Source organism: Dasypus novemcinctus, chromosome 9, assembly GCF_030445035.2.
Source record: "Dasypus novemcinctus isolate mDasNov1 chromosome 9, mDasNov1.1.hap2, whole genome shotgun sequence".
In the NCBI taxonomy this organism is placed as follows: domain Eukaryota; kingdom Metazoa; phylum Chordata; class Mammalia; order Cingulata; family Dasypodidae; genus Dasypus; species Dasypus novemcinctus.
In genome coordinates, this window is record NC_080681.1 from 83,769,797 (window position 1) to 83,786,151 (window position 16,355).

At 35.3% G+C, this 16,355-nt stretch overlaps 1 protein-coding gene across 1 annotated transcript in view; it reads left to right on the forward strand.

Moving 5' to 3' along the window:
* The window catches only part of AGBL4 (AGBL carboxypeptidase 4), a 1,887,457-nt gene that overhangs the window by 957,188 nt on the left and 913,914 nt on the right, over positions 1-16,355 (forward strand). The window contains exon 4 of the mRNA XM_058303613.2: positions 5,379-5,473. Within this exon, the coding sequence (XP_058159596.1) occupies positions 5,379-5,473 (95 nt within the window). The remainder of the gene's footprint in view (positions 1-5,378; positions 5,474-16,355) is intronic.

Genomic DNA, 16,355 nt, shown 5'->3' on the forward strand with positions numbered 1-16,355 from the left:
TGAATCCAGATCTCTGTGCTTCAGCCTCTCCATAGAGTGAGGCTCTTCAATAATGATGGAAGAAGGGTAGTTACTTGGGCGTTTGCTCTGAGGGAAAGAATCTAGGGATTTAATTTCTCTTTACAAGGACTTTTGACCAAGCCCTGCCAAGTACCCCAACTTCAAAGGTACCAGATGCTTTCAATGTTTTACATTTCTGGGATTCTGTGGTATAAACCATTTCTTGATTTCTTAACTTTTTAAGTTGAATGCTTAGCACTTTATTTTTCTATCTTCTTTTCTAGTATATGCTCATAATGCTAAAATTTAACCTTTCTATGTACTGCTTTTACTGTGTGCCATAAGTTTTGATGTGTTGTACTTATTTAGTCATCCAATTCTAAATACTTTCTAAATTTCTATTACTTCTCCTTTGAAACATGAAAAATTAAGAAAAGTGCTTTAAAATTTCAAAATGTATGAAGGTATTCTGTTGTTATTTTGTAAAAGATTTATAATCTTATGATTTAATAGTTCGAAGACGTGATCAGATTGATATTGACTCTTTGGTGTTTGTGGAAATTTGCTTTGTGACTGAGTACATAGTTAATTTTTAATTATTTATTAGAAAATCCAAAGCAGTTTTGCATTGTTTTTACCAGGTACCCCAAGGATATATCTACTTATAACTAAATTTAATTTAATTACTTGGTCTTGGTTCTTAGATCAAGCTAGTGTGTAAACTGAAATCCAGACTCAAAAATGGGAGAGGAACATGGTTAAAAATTAGTTTTCTATCCAAAATCTAGGAATAAATAGTCATACTTCTTTGTCATCTCCCACTGCTAGCAACTGGGTTCTTGCTAGACCACAGTTTCACTTTTATTATAGCATTTTGAGGATCCAAGCTATGTACAGAAGTCTCATTTCAAACTAGTTCATACAGATTCAAAGCCTCATCTGCAATCTTCACATCGGTGGTAAAATAAAAATTCTTAGTTACCAAGACCAGTAACCTGCCTTGCACACCCCTACCTTTTTCTGAAATCTGTGGATTTCTATTTATTTCTTGGGAGCTTAGCTCTACATTTAAAGACTTTCCTTAAATGTTCCTATCATTTGGAGATTGTAGAAGATTATCCAGGGCAGAGTTTCCCAACTTTTTCATGACCAGGCATACAGAGAAAATGATATTTATGCACACATTAGAAAAATATGTATAAAGATAATTGGGGCAAACAGAAGGGGTAATTAGGGAATGACCACATGAGACTTGGTGAAAAAAATTAATGCATAATTAAAAATGAAATATAAAGCATACAGATGCTATTAAACACTACTTTTATTTTTTTAAATCTTCAAATTTTTAGATGAAATACTACTTGAGTTGCTTCTCTGAACATACTGTTTTCTTAACAGGTTTTATTCTTAAAGTAGATACATATTCTTTTTTGAAAAATAAGATTTTATGGAACTATATCATTCATACATGAACATATATAAACAATAAGTGCATGATAAAAGTCGTGAACCTACAAAAAAAATGTGCATATCATCATACAGGACTCCCATACATCACTCCGCCACTAACACCTTGTATTGTTATGAAACATTTGTAACAAATTATGAAAGAGCATCGTTAAATACACTAACTATAGCAGTCAATGATGATTTCACAATCTCGATGATCATCACCATCAATGAGAAACTAGTCACACAAATAAAATGACCAAAATTCAGAACTCTTTAAATAAACTATTAGAAATTATATTTAAAGCACCTAACAGTTATTTCTTTCCTTTCACTTATAATTACAATGTTCAAGAAACTTCTTGTGAAAGTCAAATGGCTTTTAAATCTAATCAAATTTTAATAAGAAATTTTAAAATAATGGAATGTTTTAAAATAACGATGAAGTTCTAGTTTGCAGAATGTGTGGCCTGTTTGGAATAGTAACCCTGCAATTAGTTTGGACTTCATTAAAAGGAAATTTACTTATGATTGGACAAAATTATTGGTTATGTGAGAAGAAAATGAATCCAGGCCCTGGCCTGGGACTATACCCAGGGTCCTCAGCACACTCTCATCCACCCTGGACTACTCCTTGGCCTCCGCCTAGAAAGGAGTTCACATCCTCTACAGCTCCACAGTCGCTTTAGACCGTGCTTCAGGCATCACACTTGGCTGTGGCCTTGAGGGCTGAGAGAATAAATATCTTACCACCCACCTATAACCTATTCTCAGCCAAACATTGTTCCTCAGATCACTATTTGCAAAGCAATGATCAAGAGCACTGCATTGCTGAAATAAGAAGCCAAGATTCAATAATTTAAATCTAACAAATAAAGAAAAAGAAAGGATGGTAGGAAGAAACTGTAATGTACAAAAAGATCAAGTTTTATTGAAGAGAAAGTATAAAGTTTAATAAATATTGAGCACCTATTCTGAGCAAGGTACAATGTGGTAGGTGATTTGCTTATGTAATCTCACATATTCTTAAAAAGTTTGTTAGGATGCTATTATCCCAATTTCAGATGTAAACAATCAAATTTAGAAAGAGTGATCATCTTGCCTAAGCTGCTTCAGTCCCATCTGTATCAGGCTGGAAAATCTATGCTATAATTTTCTTGAGTTCACAAACTTGGTTCAAATTCTATCTCTGCTACTTATTAGCCATGTGATCTTAATTTAGTTAATCTCTATATCACTTGCCTCATCTGTAAATAAATGGTTATAAATAGTCCTTGTCTTAGAAAGTTCATTATTCTCAAAACGAATATTGTATCACGTATCAGTCTCTGAGAGTGGAACCCAAGCATCAGTAGTTTTAAAAAGCTATCCAGATTATTCTAATTTATAAAGCACACAATAATATGAGTGAAGTATTTAACTCAGAATTTGGTACATAGTATGTGCTCAGAACTTTTTAGCTATTATTATAGTTATGACTGTTTTAATAATTATTATTTTTTACCATTACCTTATGGATGCCATTTCTTTTAGTAAATAATTGATGATCAAGCATAAAACAGGAAAGTTAAGATTTCCTGCACTGATTGCTTACTTCTAAATATTTTTGATTCTCACCATTGTACTTTGTCTCCCCTATTAAGCTGAACGTGCCCCCCACCCCCCTTCAAAATGCATTGGTGGTGAATAGTAAATGATAAGAGATAATGTTACATTTGCATGTTTTGTAACAAAGAATGTATGATTTTTATGGTCAGACCACCAAACATTTAAATTCTGGCTCTACCACTGATAGTTCTGAATTTTTTTAGAAGGGGAGGTGGGGGGAGCTGGTAAGCCATTTAGCCTTCCTTGTGTCTGAAACTGGACTAATACTATTAACGTTTGTTTCTGAACAGAATTAATATGCATATTTAAAACACCCAGGAAATTTTCATAGCACATAGTAGGATCTTAATGAGCAATAAACATTCCAGTTTGTCTCATTTTTCTCTTTTTTAATATTCTGGCTTCTTTTATGCACATAATTTCTGAATTAACTTTTCCCCTGAATTTAGTAATAACCTAGATCCTGAAAGTACAGTATGGCTTCCGTATCTACTGGAAATGGATTTTATTTTTGGAATCTCAGAAAAAGAAAGAGGGGAATTAAAGTTCTGTGAGGTTCAAAGGCCATACATCCCCTTGATATTGATTTTCTTAAATCAGACAGTAGCCAAAACTCTGAGAGAAGTAATTGAACTGACAACAGGAGGGTCCATGTTATTAATAATGGAAGAGCCTTGGACATTTGTGATGGCTTAATTGAATGACAGAAGCAAAGTCTGAAACTGAAATGCCCTGGAGATGGGGTCAATTGCTGGGTCTTCTTAAGAGAAAGAAAACATACGTAGTTATTCCTAAGAGCATATTTCATGAAACAAAGCATTTTTATGATGGTCCCAAATATGGGGTCAGGGGAAATAACTTTGATTTTCTCTTTATAACAAAACAACATTTTAAAAGCTTTGAAAATTGCCATATATTTTTGTTTTATTTTATTTTTCCCTTACTTTGGAAAACAGCCTTGGTTAGAATTATATTTGGAACTTTAGTGAGCATTTCAAGAGCAGAGATCATGGGACTCTTACTGTCTTTTTATTCCTTAGATTCAAATGTCAGTTCTATTATCTATTAATTGCATGACTTTGGCCAAATTAATTAACTCTTTGAGCCTCAGTTTCCACATCCATAAAATGGAGATGTTAATATTTACTTATTAGAGTTCTAGTAGAAATTTTTTTTTAAAAGTATATAAAATCTCCAGAACTTGATGCTATAAAATGCTCTATACAATTAATATTTCTTCAATGAAATAATAAATAGGTTCTGATATTTCCCTTTCTTGCTGCTTCTGGATACAAAATTTAGTCTATGATAACCTGTTGAAAGCATTCTCCTTTCTTCAATTATTCTGATTGTCCTCCTCATAACTTCCTTTTATTTTTTTTCCCCCTGTGGACTATTTCAGTAGACATTGGGTGCATTTTAATCCCAGTTCTCTTCTCTTTCCCAGTCTCTCCTCCTCACTTATGACAAAGTAGTTTGCTAAAATAAGGATGTGATTCTCTTAACTACACTATCTTGCTGGAAGGGATTTAGAATATCTAGAACATCTGCCTTCCCTATTTTAAAGGTGAGAAAATTGAGACCCAGAAAGGGGAAGGGACTTACTCAAGCATCTGTTCTGCTATATGTTAATGCTGAGTTTATAGTAAGGCTCCATCACTCTGGGCCCCTGGCAGAGGCATAGCAAAGGGGTGTATGATGCATAATAATATTGGTACCAAGCCATTGGAGAATTTTAAAATTTCAGTTTTGTGCTCAGTTATTATCTTTAGTTTGCTGAACTTCATTTATATTATTGTATCTTAATGGTAATATTATTCATGTCCATGCAAATTCTAGGTCAGCCTAGAAAGAGAGAACACAATAATAGTAGCTAAAGCTTATATAGCATTCACTACATACAAAGTACTGTTTAAGCACTGCATATGTGTGTTTATGTATATATATATATACAGTTTTATATTGCTATATATAGATATAGATATGTATACACTGATTTAGTTTCCATTAGAACCCTATTTTTCCAATGAAGAAACTGAGGCACAAAGATATTTAGTAGTTTAGCAAGGTCATATAGCTTGAGAATGGTAGAGATGGGATTCAAATTTAGGCTCCCAGGTTCTGTAGTCTGTGCTCTGAATCACTATTCAAAACTGGCACAAACACATTATATTCCCATGGGTGACATATATCTCCTCTGTACTGTTGGCTTCTAGTCCATATGGTTTCCTAAAATCTCTGCTTATTGTTTCTTGTTTAATCAGTAAATGACAACTTACATAGCATAACCTTGTTATTAATTTCTCCCTTTTCTTTTGCAGAGAGTCATTTTCAACATTGTTAATTTCAGCAAGACCAAAAGTCTTTATAGAGATGGGATGGCCCCTATGGTGAAATCTACCAGCAGACCCAAATGGTAAGTGACCCATGGAATCAAATCCTTTCTGGCTAGAGAATTTGAGCCAGGGCTCAAGTTCATCTGCTGTTCAGCTAGGGCTCAGGTTCATTGGCAGTGACTGGAATAAAATGGGTTTCTTGATGGACATTGTACTATTCTTAGAGAGTGTTGGGATAAGGAGCATGGTCCCATTGTTGGAGTGACCAACATTCTATTACAAGAGAAGGTAATATTTGTTATTAGTAAACTTCTTGTCCTGTTTGCCTGTTATCATAGTCTTTGAATATAAAATAACCTAGAACAGAGACATTGGGAACTACAATTTAATAGATTGCCCTAGCTTTGCTGGTTTTGCTGAATTTTTGTATAGATTTTGTGGTGGTTTTTATTTTAATGTGTGTGTGTGTGGGTGGGTATGTCTGTGAATGTGAAAGTTCTATTCGTTCCATTGCTGTCATGAGATGGGAGTTAGATGTGACTGAATAATAATAATAATGATATTAATGATAATAATTACTCTTACTTACTGAGAGCTTATTTTATGCCAGATACTTGCTGTTGCTAATTATTGCAACAATTTTGCAAGGGAGATTTTAAATATACCTATATTACAGATGAAAAAATTGAGGCTACGTGAGGTTGTTACTTGCTCAAGATCACAGAGAGTAAGAGGAGGAGTTTGTGTTATTTATGTTATCCCACACTGCCTTTTCAACCAGTTCATTTGTTCATCCAGCCCTTCATGTATTCATTTAAGAAATATTGATTGAATGCACTAAAATTAACTTTTGAAGACAGAAACCATGTATTATTCATCTATCACACAGTAGGTGTTAAGTGAATACTTGTTGAGCTGAATTGAATTGATTATGAGAATTTATGTGTAAAGTGCCCTGCATTTGCTAAGTGCTCAATAAATACCATCTATTATTAATAATATTATGTAAAATACTATACAAATGTAAGGAATTGTTAATATTATTCTAGCTTTGATTACTGTTCAAATTTTAATGATAACATCATCTCTCACTAATTGATAATCTGTATAAATGGCTATAGATTTATAGAAAACTAGCAATCCATAAATATTGAATCGTGTTTTTATCTACAAATGATACTTGGCAATAAGTGCTGGGGTGAGAAGCTTAGGTTTGTAAAAGAGTAGGCATTTAATGATGATAACAGAAATGTTTATTAAAAGGTAAAAATAATTCACTGGGCCTGTTTCTTGTTTTGCTGCATCTGGTTCAACTATAGTGCTGTTCGTTTTTACTGTCTCCTTTTTAAAATGGGTTCTGGTCAAGGAGTAGGTCTTAGCTTTGAGTCTCTGAACTCAGCCCATGTTGACAATTATAGGACCCATTACTCTGTTAGTAGGCATTAATGTAGATGTATACCTAAAATCTTTTTAGCAAAAGGATATCTCTGTTGATCTGCTCATGAGGGCTTTCAAAGTAGCATTGTACTACTTTTCCCAGGTACTATGTTTGGATCTTACACACCATCCCCTTTACTCAAGTGTTTGATTACAGCCATCTCTCTCTCTCTCTTTCTCTCTCTCTCTCTCTCTGCTTTTGAAAATCCATAAACTTTAATTATTTTATTTTGCTTTGTTCTTTTTTTTCACATGGACTATCATTTGGGTCCTGTCTGTCAGGACTCTTAACAAAACAGTCCTTGCATTTGTATTATAATGTTTTAGAATTAAGTTAGTACTATTATCATCCCATGTGGTCAGGTTCTCAGCAGTGACCTTTACCCAGCCACTGAGCTTCTCTAATGGCTTGAAAATGTCTGAAGTTTCAGAACTGACTTTGTTGGATTTTATCAAGCCACTTACTTAGGACCAAAGCACATAGCAAATTGAGTTGTTTATACATCTATTCTCTCTTATTTTTACTTTTCCATACCCAGATATTGGATAATGAAGCTACCCTTCATAGTCTCCTTTTCTCAAGCTAAACATTTAAATATTTGTTTACTTATCAAAATAAGCACCTTATATGTGCCATGTACCATTCTAGACTTGGGGATACAATATGAGTAGGACAGAAAATATCCGTTCTAAAAGGGGGCTTTCATTTTAGTATACAAATCTTTACAGGTCAGAATGGTTACTCTCCTTGCCACTCATTGTTCTGAGGATACTTTCTGTCCCTTTGGAGCTTTCTGACTAGGACTTTCTTTCCTTCTCTGGGTTGATTATCTTTACCAAAACTTATCCACCAGCAGCCATTATCCTAAATGTTCACATGGTTACACAAAGAAGTGGTTGAAACTGGTTGGCTTTCAGAATATTAGGTTTTACTAACCCCAAGGAATTCATCACAGTTTAGAGTTCTAGACAATGACCTGAATAAAACCTGACAAATACCTCATTCATCTCATTATTAGAATACCTTCTCTAATGTCTCCCTAAATCCAGCTTTCCCTATACTAGTGCAACCAACATAACAAAAGAAGTTTCTAATACTTATCTTGTCCAGGGCTTTTCCTCCTTTGATATACCTTACTACAAAATTAAAATCCTAAATTGCCTAGATTATAGATACCAAGTTGGGAAAATTTTTTTTTTTCACCTTTTCAAGGTAAAATAAACATTCGTCCCTTCTCTTATTGGGGGCTGTAACTTATCCTAGGAAAAGATGCCTTCAGGCCTTAGCATAGGTCTGATAATTAGTTGTAGAAAGCAAATGAACAAAAGAAGCAATCGAAAAGCTTTATGCAAATGATGGCCTATCAATGCTGTTCTGCCTTGAGTAGATAAAGACAGAATACTTAGCAGCAAAAAGAAAAGCTGAAAGATTCAGATGTTTTCTGCCTTAGTTCACTCTAATTCTCTTTACATTACACCTTTTAAGGATTATTACCTTTTAAAGTCTCAAGTGTTTTATTAATTCAACAAATTCCATGACCCTTTGTTTCTTTCTTTTTCTTTGATTACTACTATGTCCAAATTTCCTCTGCTTATAAGAACTCCAGTCATATTAGATTAAGGTCCTCGGATCCAGTTTAATCTTATTTTAATTAATAACATCTTCAAAGAGTTCCTATTTACAAATGGGTTCAATCCACAGGACCTTGATTAGGGCTTTAACATGTCTGTGGGGGGCATGATTAAATCCATAATACCATGGGAAAAAATTGCAGTCTTGCCTCTACCCTCATCAGAAATTGCTAGTGGGGACTGACACTTATACTCCCTTGGCTCAAAACCCCAACTAGATGGTGCCAGAGAAAACAGGAGAGAGCTGGAACTTTCATTTCTGCCAGGTAGTAATGAAACCACCCAGCCAACCTTTCTTGGTGTGAGACCACATGGGGAGTCTGAACTTTCACCACCCACTATAGACAAAGAGGCACCTTCCTTCTCCTCCTTAGAGTAGAGACCTGGTGGAAGCCTGGACTTTCATCACCACTCAGGTGTATCAAGACCCCTCCTGTACCCATGTGGTGCCAGTAAAGGTCACAGGGGAACACTAACACGGTGCCTGTCCCTTTCCCAGGCAGTATGTATCTGTGGAGCCATAATGGAAAATCTCAACTTCAGTACCCATCCAGCACAGCAGTAATGAGAATCCCCCACTTTGGTCTCAATGGAGGCCAAGTAGGAACTTGGATTTCTGTCCCCACCTGGTAGCAGCTAGGTGAAACTCCTTTTCCCCCTTGTGCAATGTCAGAAGAGGACTGCTAAAACAGGAGTTTTAATTAAGTTTTAGTTTTTTAATGTAATATGCATAATATCCATGGTACAGTTGAAACTCACCCATCATACCAAAAGCTAGGGGAATCTCAACCTGAATAAGAAAGACATTCAACAGACACAATGTTGAGATGACATAGATCTTGGAATTATCTGAGAAATATTTTAAAGCAGTCATTGTAGAAATGTTTCAGAGAGCAATTCTGAACACACTTGAAATAAATGGAAAAAAAAAAAAAGAAAGCCTTAGGAAAACAAAGAAGATATTAAAAAACACATTCTAGACAAAGCCCCTATTTAAAAATTGAACAGTAAACTTACTGAAACAAAAAACTTAGTGGGTGGGCTCATATCAGCGCACAAGAAGCAGAAGAAAGAACCAGTGAACTTGAAGATGATGGAACAATAGAAGTGACCCAGTATGAAGAACAGAGAAGAAAATAAACAGAAAATGAATAGTCTCAGGGACTTATTATACTATAACAAAGTTACTAATAGAAGGTATATGTAAGTTATATATTTAACTTATATATATAGTTATAAGTTATATAATATAAGTTATATAACTATATATATAAAACAAATTTTTGTTATTGGAAGTTCCAGAAAGAGTGGAATAAGAGGGTGGGACTGAGAAAGTGAAAATGACTGAAAGTTTCCCAAATTTGGCAAAATATATAAACATACAGATGTGAGAAGCTGAGTGAACCCCCCAAAAAAGGATAATTCCAGGCAAATCCATGCTACAATACATCATAATCAACTAAAAACTAATAACAAAGAATATTAAAAGCAGTGAAATAATACCTCACCTATAGAGAAAGGTAATTCAAATGATGCATCAAATTTCAAACATCAGAAACCATGGAGGCAAAGGGAAAGTGACACAATGTTTGTAAAATGCTATTAACCCAGAATCCTATATCTGGCAAAAATGTCCTTCAGGAATGAAAATGAAATTAAGACATAGTAGATGAAGGAAAAATAAGAGAATTTGTCACCAGTGGACCTACCCTAAAAGAATGGCTAAAGGAAATTCTTGAAACAGAAGGGAAAAAAGCAGAAATCTTGGAATATCATAAAGGGAAAAGTAACAAAGGAAAGAGTAAAACTATATGTACTCAAAATAGACTTTCTCTTGTGTTTTCTAAATTATGTTTTATTGTTGAAGCAAAAATTGTGACATTGTTTGATGTGGTTCTCAATGTATGTAGTGGAAATATTTAAGACAACCATATTAAATAAAGGAAAGGTAAAGGAACTTAAAAGGAAGTAAGGTTTCTACACTTAAAGTTATAAACTATCAGTACCATAGACTATGATAAGTTATGTAAATAAAATGTATTAATAATAGGATGGTGAGGAAAAGGGAAGTTGGTATGACTGTAAGGGAAGATCATTTTGGTGTTGGAATATTTCTAATATTGATTTTTGTGGTATTTACATGTTATAAAATGCCATAGAACTAACTCTACATACACATGTACCAATGTCAATTTCCTGGTTTTGATATTATGCTATAGTATTGAAGGATACAGCTTTTGGGGAAAACTCTATATTAATTTTGCAGTTGTGTGAAGCTATAATTATCTAAAAATTAAAGTTTTCAAAAAGAGAAACATTGCTTACCCCCCAAAAAATGGCCCCCCAAATATAAGAATATTTTGAAGAATTTCAAAAAGCCCAGCAAGATATCAGGCTTCCCAAAGATTGAATGAGATTTAGGGGTAGGGATGTAAGGAAACATGGGCAGGAACTTTTCAGCCATAGGTGGAGCAAAGGAAAGAGCTCTAAAAAGTAGTCCAGAATGGATATGTGGCCAGAGAAAGAGAAATGTGGAACAAGAAATAGGATAGTGGGTGGGAATAAATGAACTTGAGTCTACATTCTGACCCCAACTCTTCCACTAATTCATAGAATGACCCATGGGCAAGTCATTTAACTACTCTGCACCACATTTCTTTATACAGAGAACAAAGAGGTTGCTCACAGTAGGTAGTTTTCACATGGAGAGTTCTTATGCAGTGCAGAAAGGAAATCCAGGGAAGATGCAGGCCATCCTCTCCTGTTTTCACAATAGCAGATGTACTTTTGTCTACTTCCCCCAGTGATCTTAATCAAGTTTCTTTTTTTAAAGATACACTGACTCTATATAAAATAGTTATTATTATGCAGACTCTATCAAAGGTAAAATAGAAACCAGAAGATGACATGTGGTTTTCCCAAGATCATATAGCAAGTAAGTGCAGAACATACTCACATGGGACTGACCCAAAGACTGATCAGTTTCCTCACTGCTGCTACATTGCCTTTCAAATAAATCTTGAAACCTTTATGCTGGGAGACAAGTTCTAACCATCTCTAGTGTTAAACAGTTCATGTTACTAATCAGTCCAGCTATGGTGGGCTCTCAGCATATGGTGAGTCAGGAGCAACTTTAGTAGAAGGAGGATGACTACCTGCTGGAGAGACAGTAGAGGAGATTCCTGTATGGGGAGGGAGAATGAATCATGTCAGTGTTAGTGTGCCCAATAAAAATATGGGGCATGCAAATAAAACATTATATTTATTATTACTGTTTTAAGCTCAGATCCCAAATGGAAGACATATAGAAGGAAAGAAAAGAAAAAATCCATGCTATGACCCTAGTCAGGGGTGGTGGTAAAAAGGAGGAAATGAAGGGGAGGAGAAGAAAATTTTCATATTAGTGAGCCAGAAGGTAGTGACTTCTGAGGTCCCTTTGAATTCTGCCCTTCTATTGCCTGATGTATTAGGGTGACAGGCTTCTTTTATGTGAATTCAATTCAAGATGAAGGCATACCTTCATGCCACAAACAGGTTCCAGACGTTGTGGTAAGTGCATCAATCCTCTCAGAAACCTTGGGAAGGTAACCTAGCACATTCCACATTTGCAAGAGAGAATGCAGAGGCTCTGGATGATATAGTAACTTGTCCTAAAGTATAGGAAAGCTACTATGTGGCAGAGCTGGAATTTGAATACAGAGTTGCTAATTTCAATCTTAATCCTTTTTTCTATTCTAATATAGTGGTGGTTAATAGTTTAAATTCTGGAGTGGAGCAATCTGATTTTGAACCTGGTCTGTCATGAAACTTTGTAACTGTGATGACTGGTTTAAACTTTTCTAAACCTTAACATCCTAAATTGTAAAATATGTATAACAGTACTTGTCTTAGAGAATGATTCGATCATTCATTCATTAAATATTTATTGAGTGCTTACTGTATGTATGTCAGGCACTGTTCTAGGAACTTGGAAATTGAGCAGTAACAAAACAAATAAAACTGCCTGCTCACATGGAATTTACATTCTGGTAAGGAATATAGAAAACAAGATAACTAATTAAAAAATATATTGTGTTAGGTAATGATAAAGGGCCAGAAAAGAGATGGAAATTACTTGTATTCATTGGGTGATATGTTCAATTTTAGATAAAGTGGACAGATGAAGCCTCACTCTGAAGCTGGCATGTTGGAATCTAGTGGAAGAACATTCTAGACAAAGCCCCTATCAAGCACTCTTTTTGTGTCCCCTAACTGTTCCTCAGATCATATATTAGAAAGATGAGAAGGTTGTACTTATCAAAATTTTGCAAAATCAAACTTATAAAATCATCACCATACCTGCCACTGTAATCCTTTTACTCCCATATTGTTTGCAAATATTCTCACCATTTGTACATTTGTACAGTCATTTAATTTTCACACATCCATGGAGGAATGGAAGGGTAGGAGGAATGGTCTTTCAGATGGAGAAATACAAATAAAAGTAGGATATGTGACTTTCCCAAAACCATACAACAAGGAAGTGCAGAACAGAGACTGGGGTCCATATGGGATTAACCCTCAGCCTCATCACTTTCCTCACTTCTGTCACACTTTACTCCAGGAAAAGGGGCTGTAATATGACAACTTGGTGCAGGAAATAAAGCGCTGACTTTGTAGTCAGAGGGTTGAACCCGAATTCAGCTCCTGACCTTGGACAACATCAATATTAACTATTACTTATTAGCCCCAAATATAGCTGGCACTGTGCTAATTTGCTGCTTGAATTCTCCCACAGCAAGCAGGCCAGGTCGTGAGTGAGGAGGTTTAGAGTTTGTAGCATGTGGTGCTGTTATAAGCAACACCGCAGAAGGTAGGAGACTTAGTGATCACCTAACCCAGTGCCCTCAATTTGCACCTGAAGAAACTAAGGGCCAGAGAAGTATTTGTCTAAATACTAAAACCGTATGCAAAAATTAGATTTGAACCTAGCTGTTTATCTCTTTGTCCACAATCTGAAACAACTTACATCTGCACCAAACTTTATTCTTACAAAATGATTTTGCATTTTTAATATTCTCAAAATAGCTTTGGGAGGCAGGAAAATCAGAGATTATCACCTACCTTTTATAGGCGAGGAAACCAAGGCTCAGAAAAAGGTCTTACACTTAGTGAGGGGCAGAGCCAGGAATCTGTTCCAGATTTTTGTGATCCTTAGCCATGCGGTTTCCATTACCCACTCCTGACTCATAGGGTGAGCAACCATTCTGATTTGCCCAGAACTATGGTTTCCTGTGGAATGTTTAGTTTTAAAGTTGGGGATTTCCTAGGCAAACTACAACAAGTTGGTCATTCAGCTCCTAACTAAAGAGATAGAAATGAAGACTCAGGGAGGCAATTTTAGAGACAAACAAGGAAAAGACTCTGTGCTAATATTGGGAAATAAAAACAAATGTCACAAATAAATTGGAATAGTACATTTTAATCAGTTTTATTGTTAATGTTGTTATGCAATTACCCATGACCATTATCATGCTATATGTGCTTAGTACTGCAAGCCATGTTTGCATTTAGATTAAATTTCCAAAGTATTCCTTTTTCCACCAAATGGTAGGAATCACTGAGAAAACCTGAAACTTACATGAAAACTTAACAGTGGCATTATAAATAAATGATCATATAGTTTAGTATTTTGAGTTGGAAAATTTAGTAGAAAGAGATCAGGCATAGGAATCTAAAACCTGAGTCCTACTCCTGGCATTACTACTTTAAGAATTAAACAAACAAACAAAAAGATCTATATTATAGAAAAATCTTTGTATAGAAAGATGTTCATTACAAGGTGGTTGATAATGACAGAGCTAGAACCAATCTAAATGTCCAAAACCAGGGAAATGATTAAGCAAATTATAGTGCACCTACTTGATGTAATATTATGCAGTCATTAAAAATAGTTTCCAGGCATTTGTAATAACATAGAAAAATGCTGATCTTCTATAAAGTAAAAAGTAGGGTAGGAAATGATATATAATTATTATGGTAGTGTGAAACCCACATACATATTAAATACACATATAATATTGTTAACTGGTACCTTTGAATGATAGGATTATGGCAATTTAAAAAATTTTCTTTATAGTTCTTAAATATTTTAGAAGCTCTACAATTTATTTTACAATTGTGAAAAATCAAAGTAATCTTTATTAAAAGTAAAATAATAATTTGTTGAATCATGTTAAAAATTATTTGTAATAAGTTTTGGGGGAAGTCACACTGCTTTTTTGAAACTCAGTTTCTTCATTTTAGTAAAATGGGTACAATGTACCAGTATGCTTTGGTTCTCTAGGGAAACCAGAACTGACATGTATATGCAAATATATATATATTTATATATAAAATATAAATATTATGAGATTATTTTATAGAAATTGGCTTATGTGACCCTGGGGATGGGCAAATCCAAATTCCATAGAGCGGGCTACAAGCTTGGAACTCTGATAAAGGTTTCTGATGAATTCCCAAGGAAAAATGTGGCTAGCTAAAGAAGAGATGGTAATTTTCCCTTCTGACTACTGAAATCATCACTTCTCCTTTTAAAGCTTTCAACTGATTGGATGAGACTTCTCTCATTGTCAAAGGCAGTCTCCTCAGTTGAATGTAGATGTAATCAGCCACAGATGCAAACGACTTACTATTAAGTCCATGAAATAGCCTTACAGTAACAATCAGGCCAGTACTTACTTGACCAAACAACTGAATACCATAACCAGGTCAAATTGACACATGAACTCAACCATAATGGTCCACCTGTTTTCAACATGGCGCCCATACACATCTCCTTAAATCACATTTAATTTTGAAATTAAAAACAATAAAAGTCATATTTTCCCCTACCTACTCAACTGTCCCCATACAATCAGAATGCACTAACTCTCACCAGTACAGAGTGCAAGGCCTTGGGTAACTCATTTACAATAGCAACTAAAAGAATCAAATACCTAGTAATATTCACTCTTAAGCATGATATCCTACAGTTTAAATGCTATGGCATGAAGTTGATAAAACTTATATCATGGGAAGCAGACTTGGCCCAACGGATAGGGTGTCCGCCTACCACATGGGAGGTCTGTGGTTTAAATCCCGGGCCTCCTTGACCCATGTGGAGCTGGTCCACGCGCAGTGCTGATGTGCGCAAAGAGTGCCATGCCACGCAGGGGTGTCCCCTGCGTAGGGGAGCGTCCCCTGCGTAGGGGAGCCCCATGCGCAAGGAATGCACCCCGTAAGGAGAGCCGCCCAGCGCGAAAGAAAGTGCAGCCTGCTTAGGAGTGGCGCCGCACACACGGAGAGCTGACACAAGATGATGCAACCAAAAGAAACACAGATTCCCTGTACCGCTAATAAGGATAGAAGTGGTCACAGAAGAACACACAGTGAATGGACACAGAGAGCAGACAATGTGTGTGTGTGTGGGGGGGGGGCCGGAGGGGAGAGAAATAAATAAAAAATAAATAAATGAATCTTTTAAAAAAACCACAACTTATATCATATGATAAAGGGATAAGACAGGGAAAAAAAGATATTTGCTTTATGTATATACAAACATATAAACAAGGAAGAAATATTCATAATGATTACAGTCCTCATTTCTGTGGTCATAGTGCATATTTATAACTGTCTTCTTCTGTTAACCATTTATTATTCCCTTTACCCACATCAAGCACCTCGGCTAACTGTGTTCTTGCCTGATGGTGTGACCATAACCTTCATTCCTGAACTTTCTAGGCTTTTGGTAGAACTGCCTGGATGGGGTTGTAACAGATTTGCATTGACTTTAATCACAGGGCGTGGTAGAACTAAGAGACACCCTGGGAGATCTCCTGTGTTTCAGGAAAACTCTTCTTTACATCCATTGTA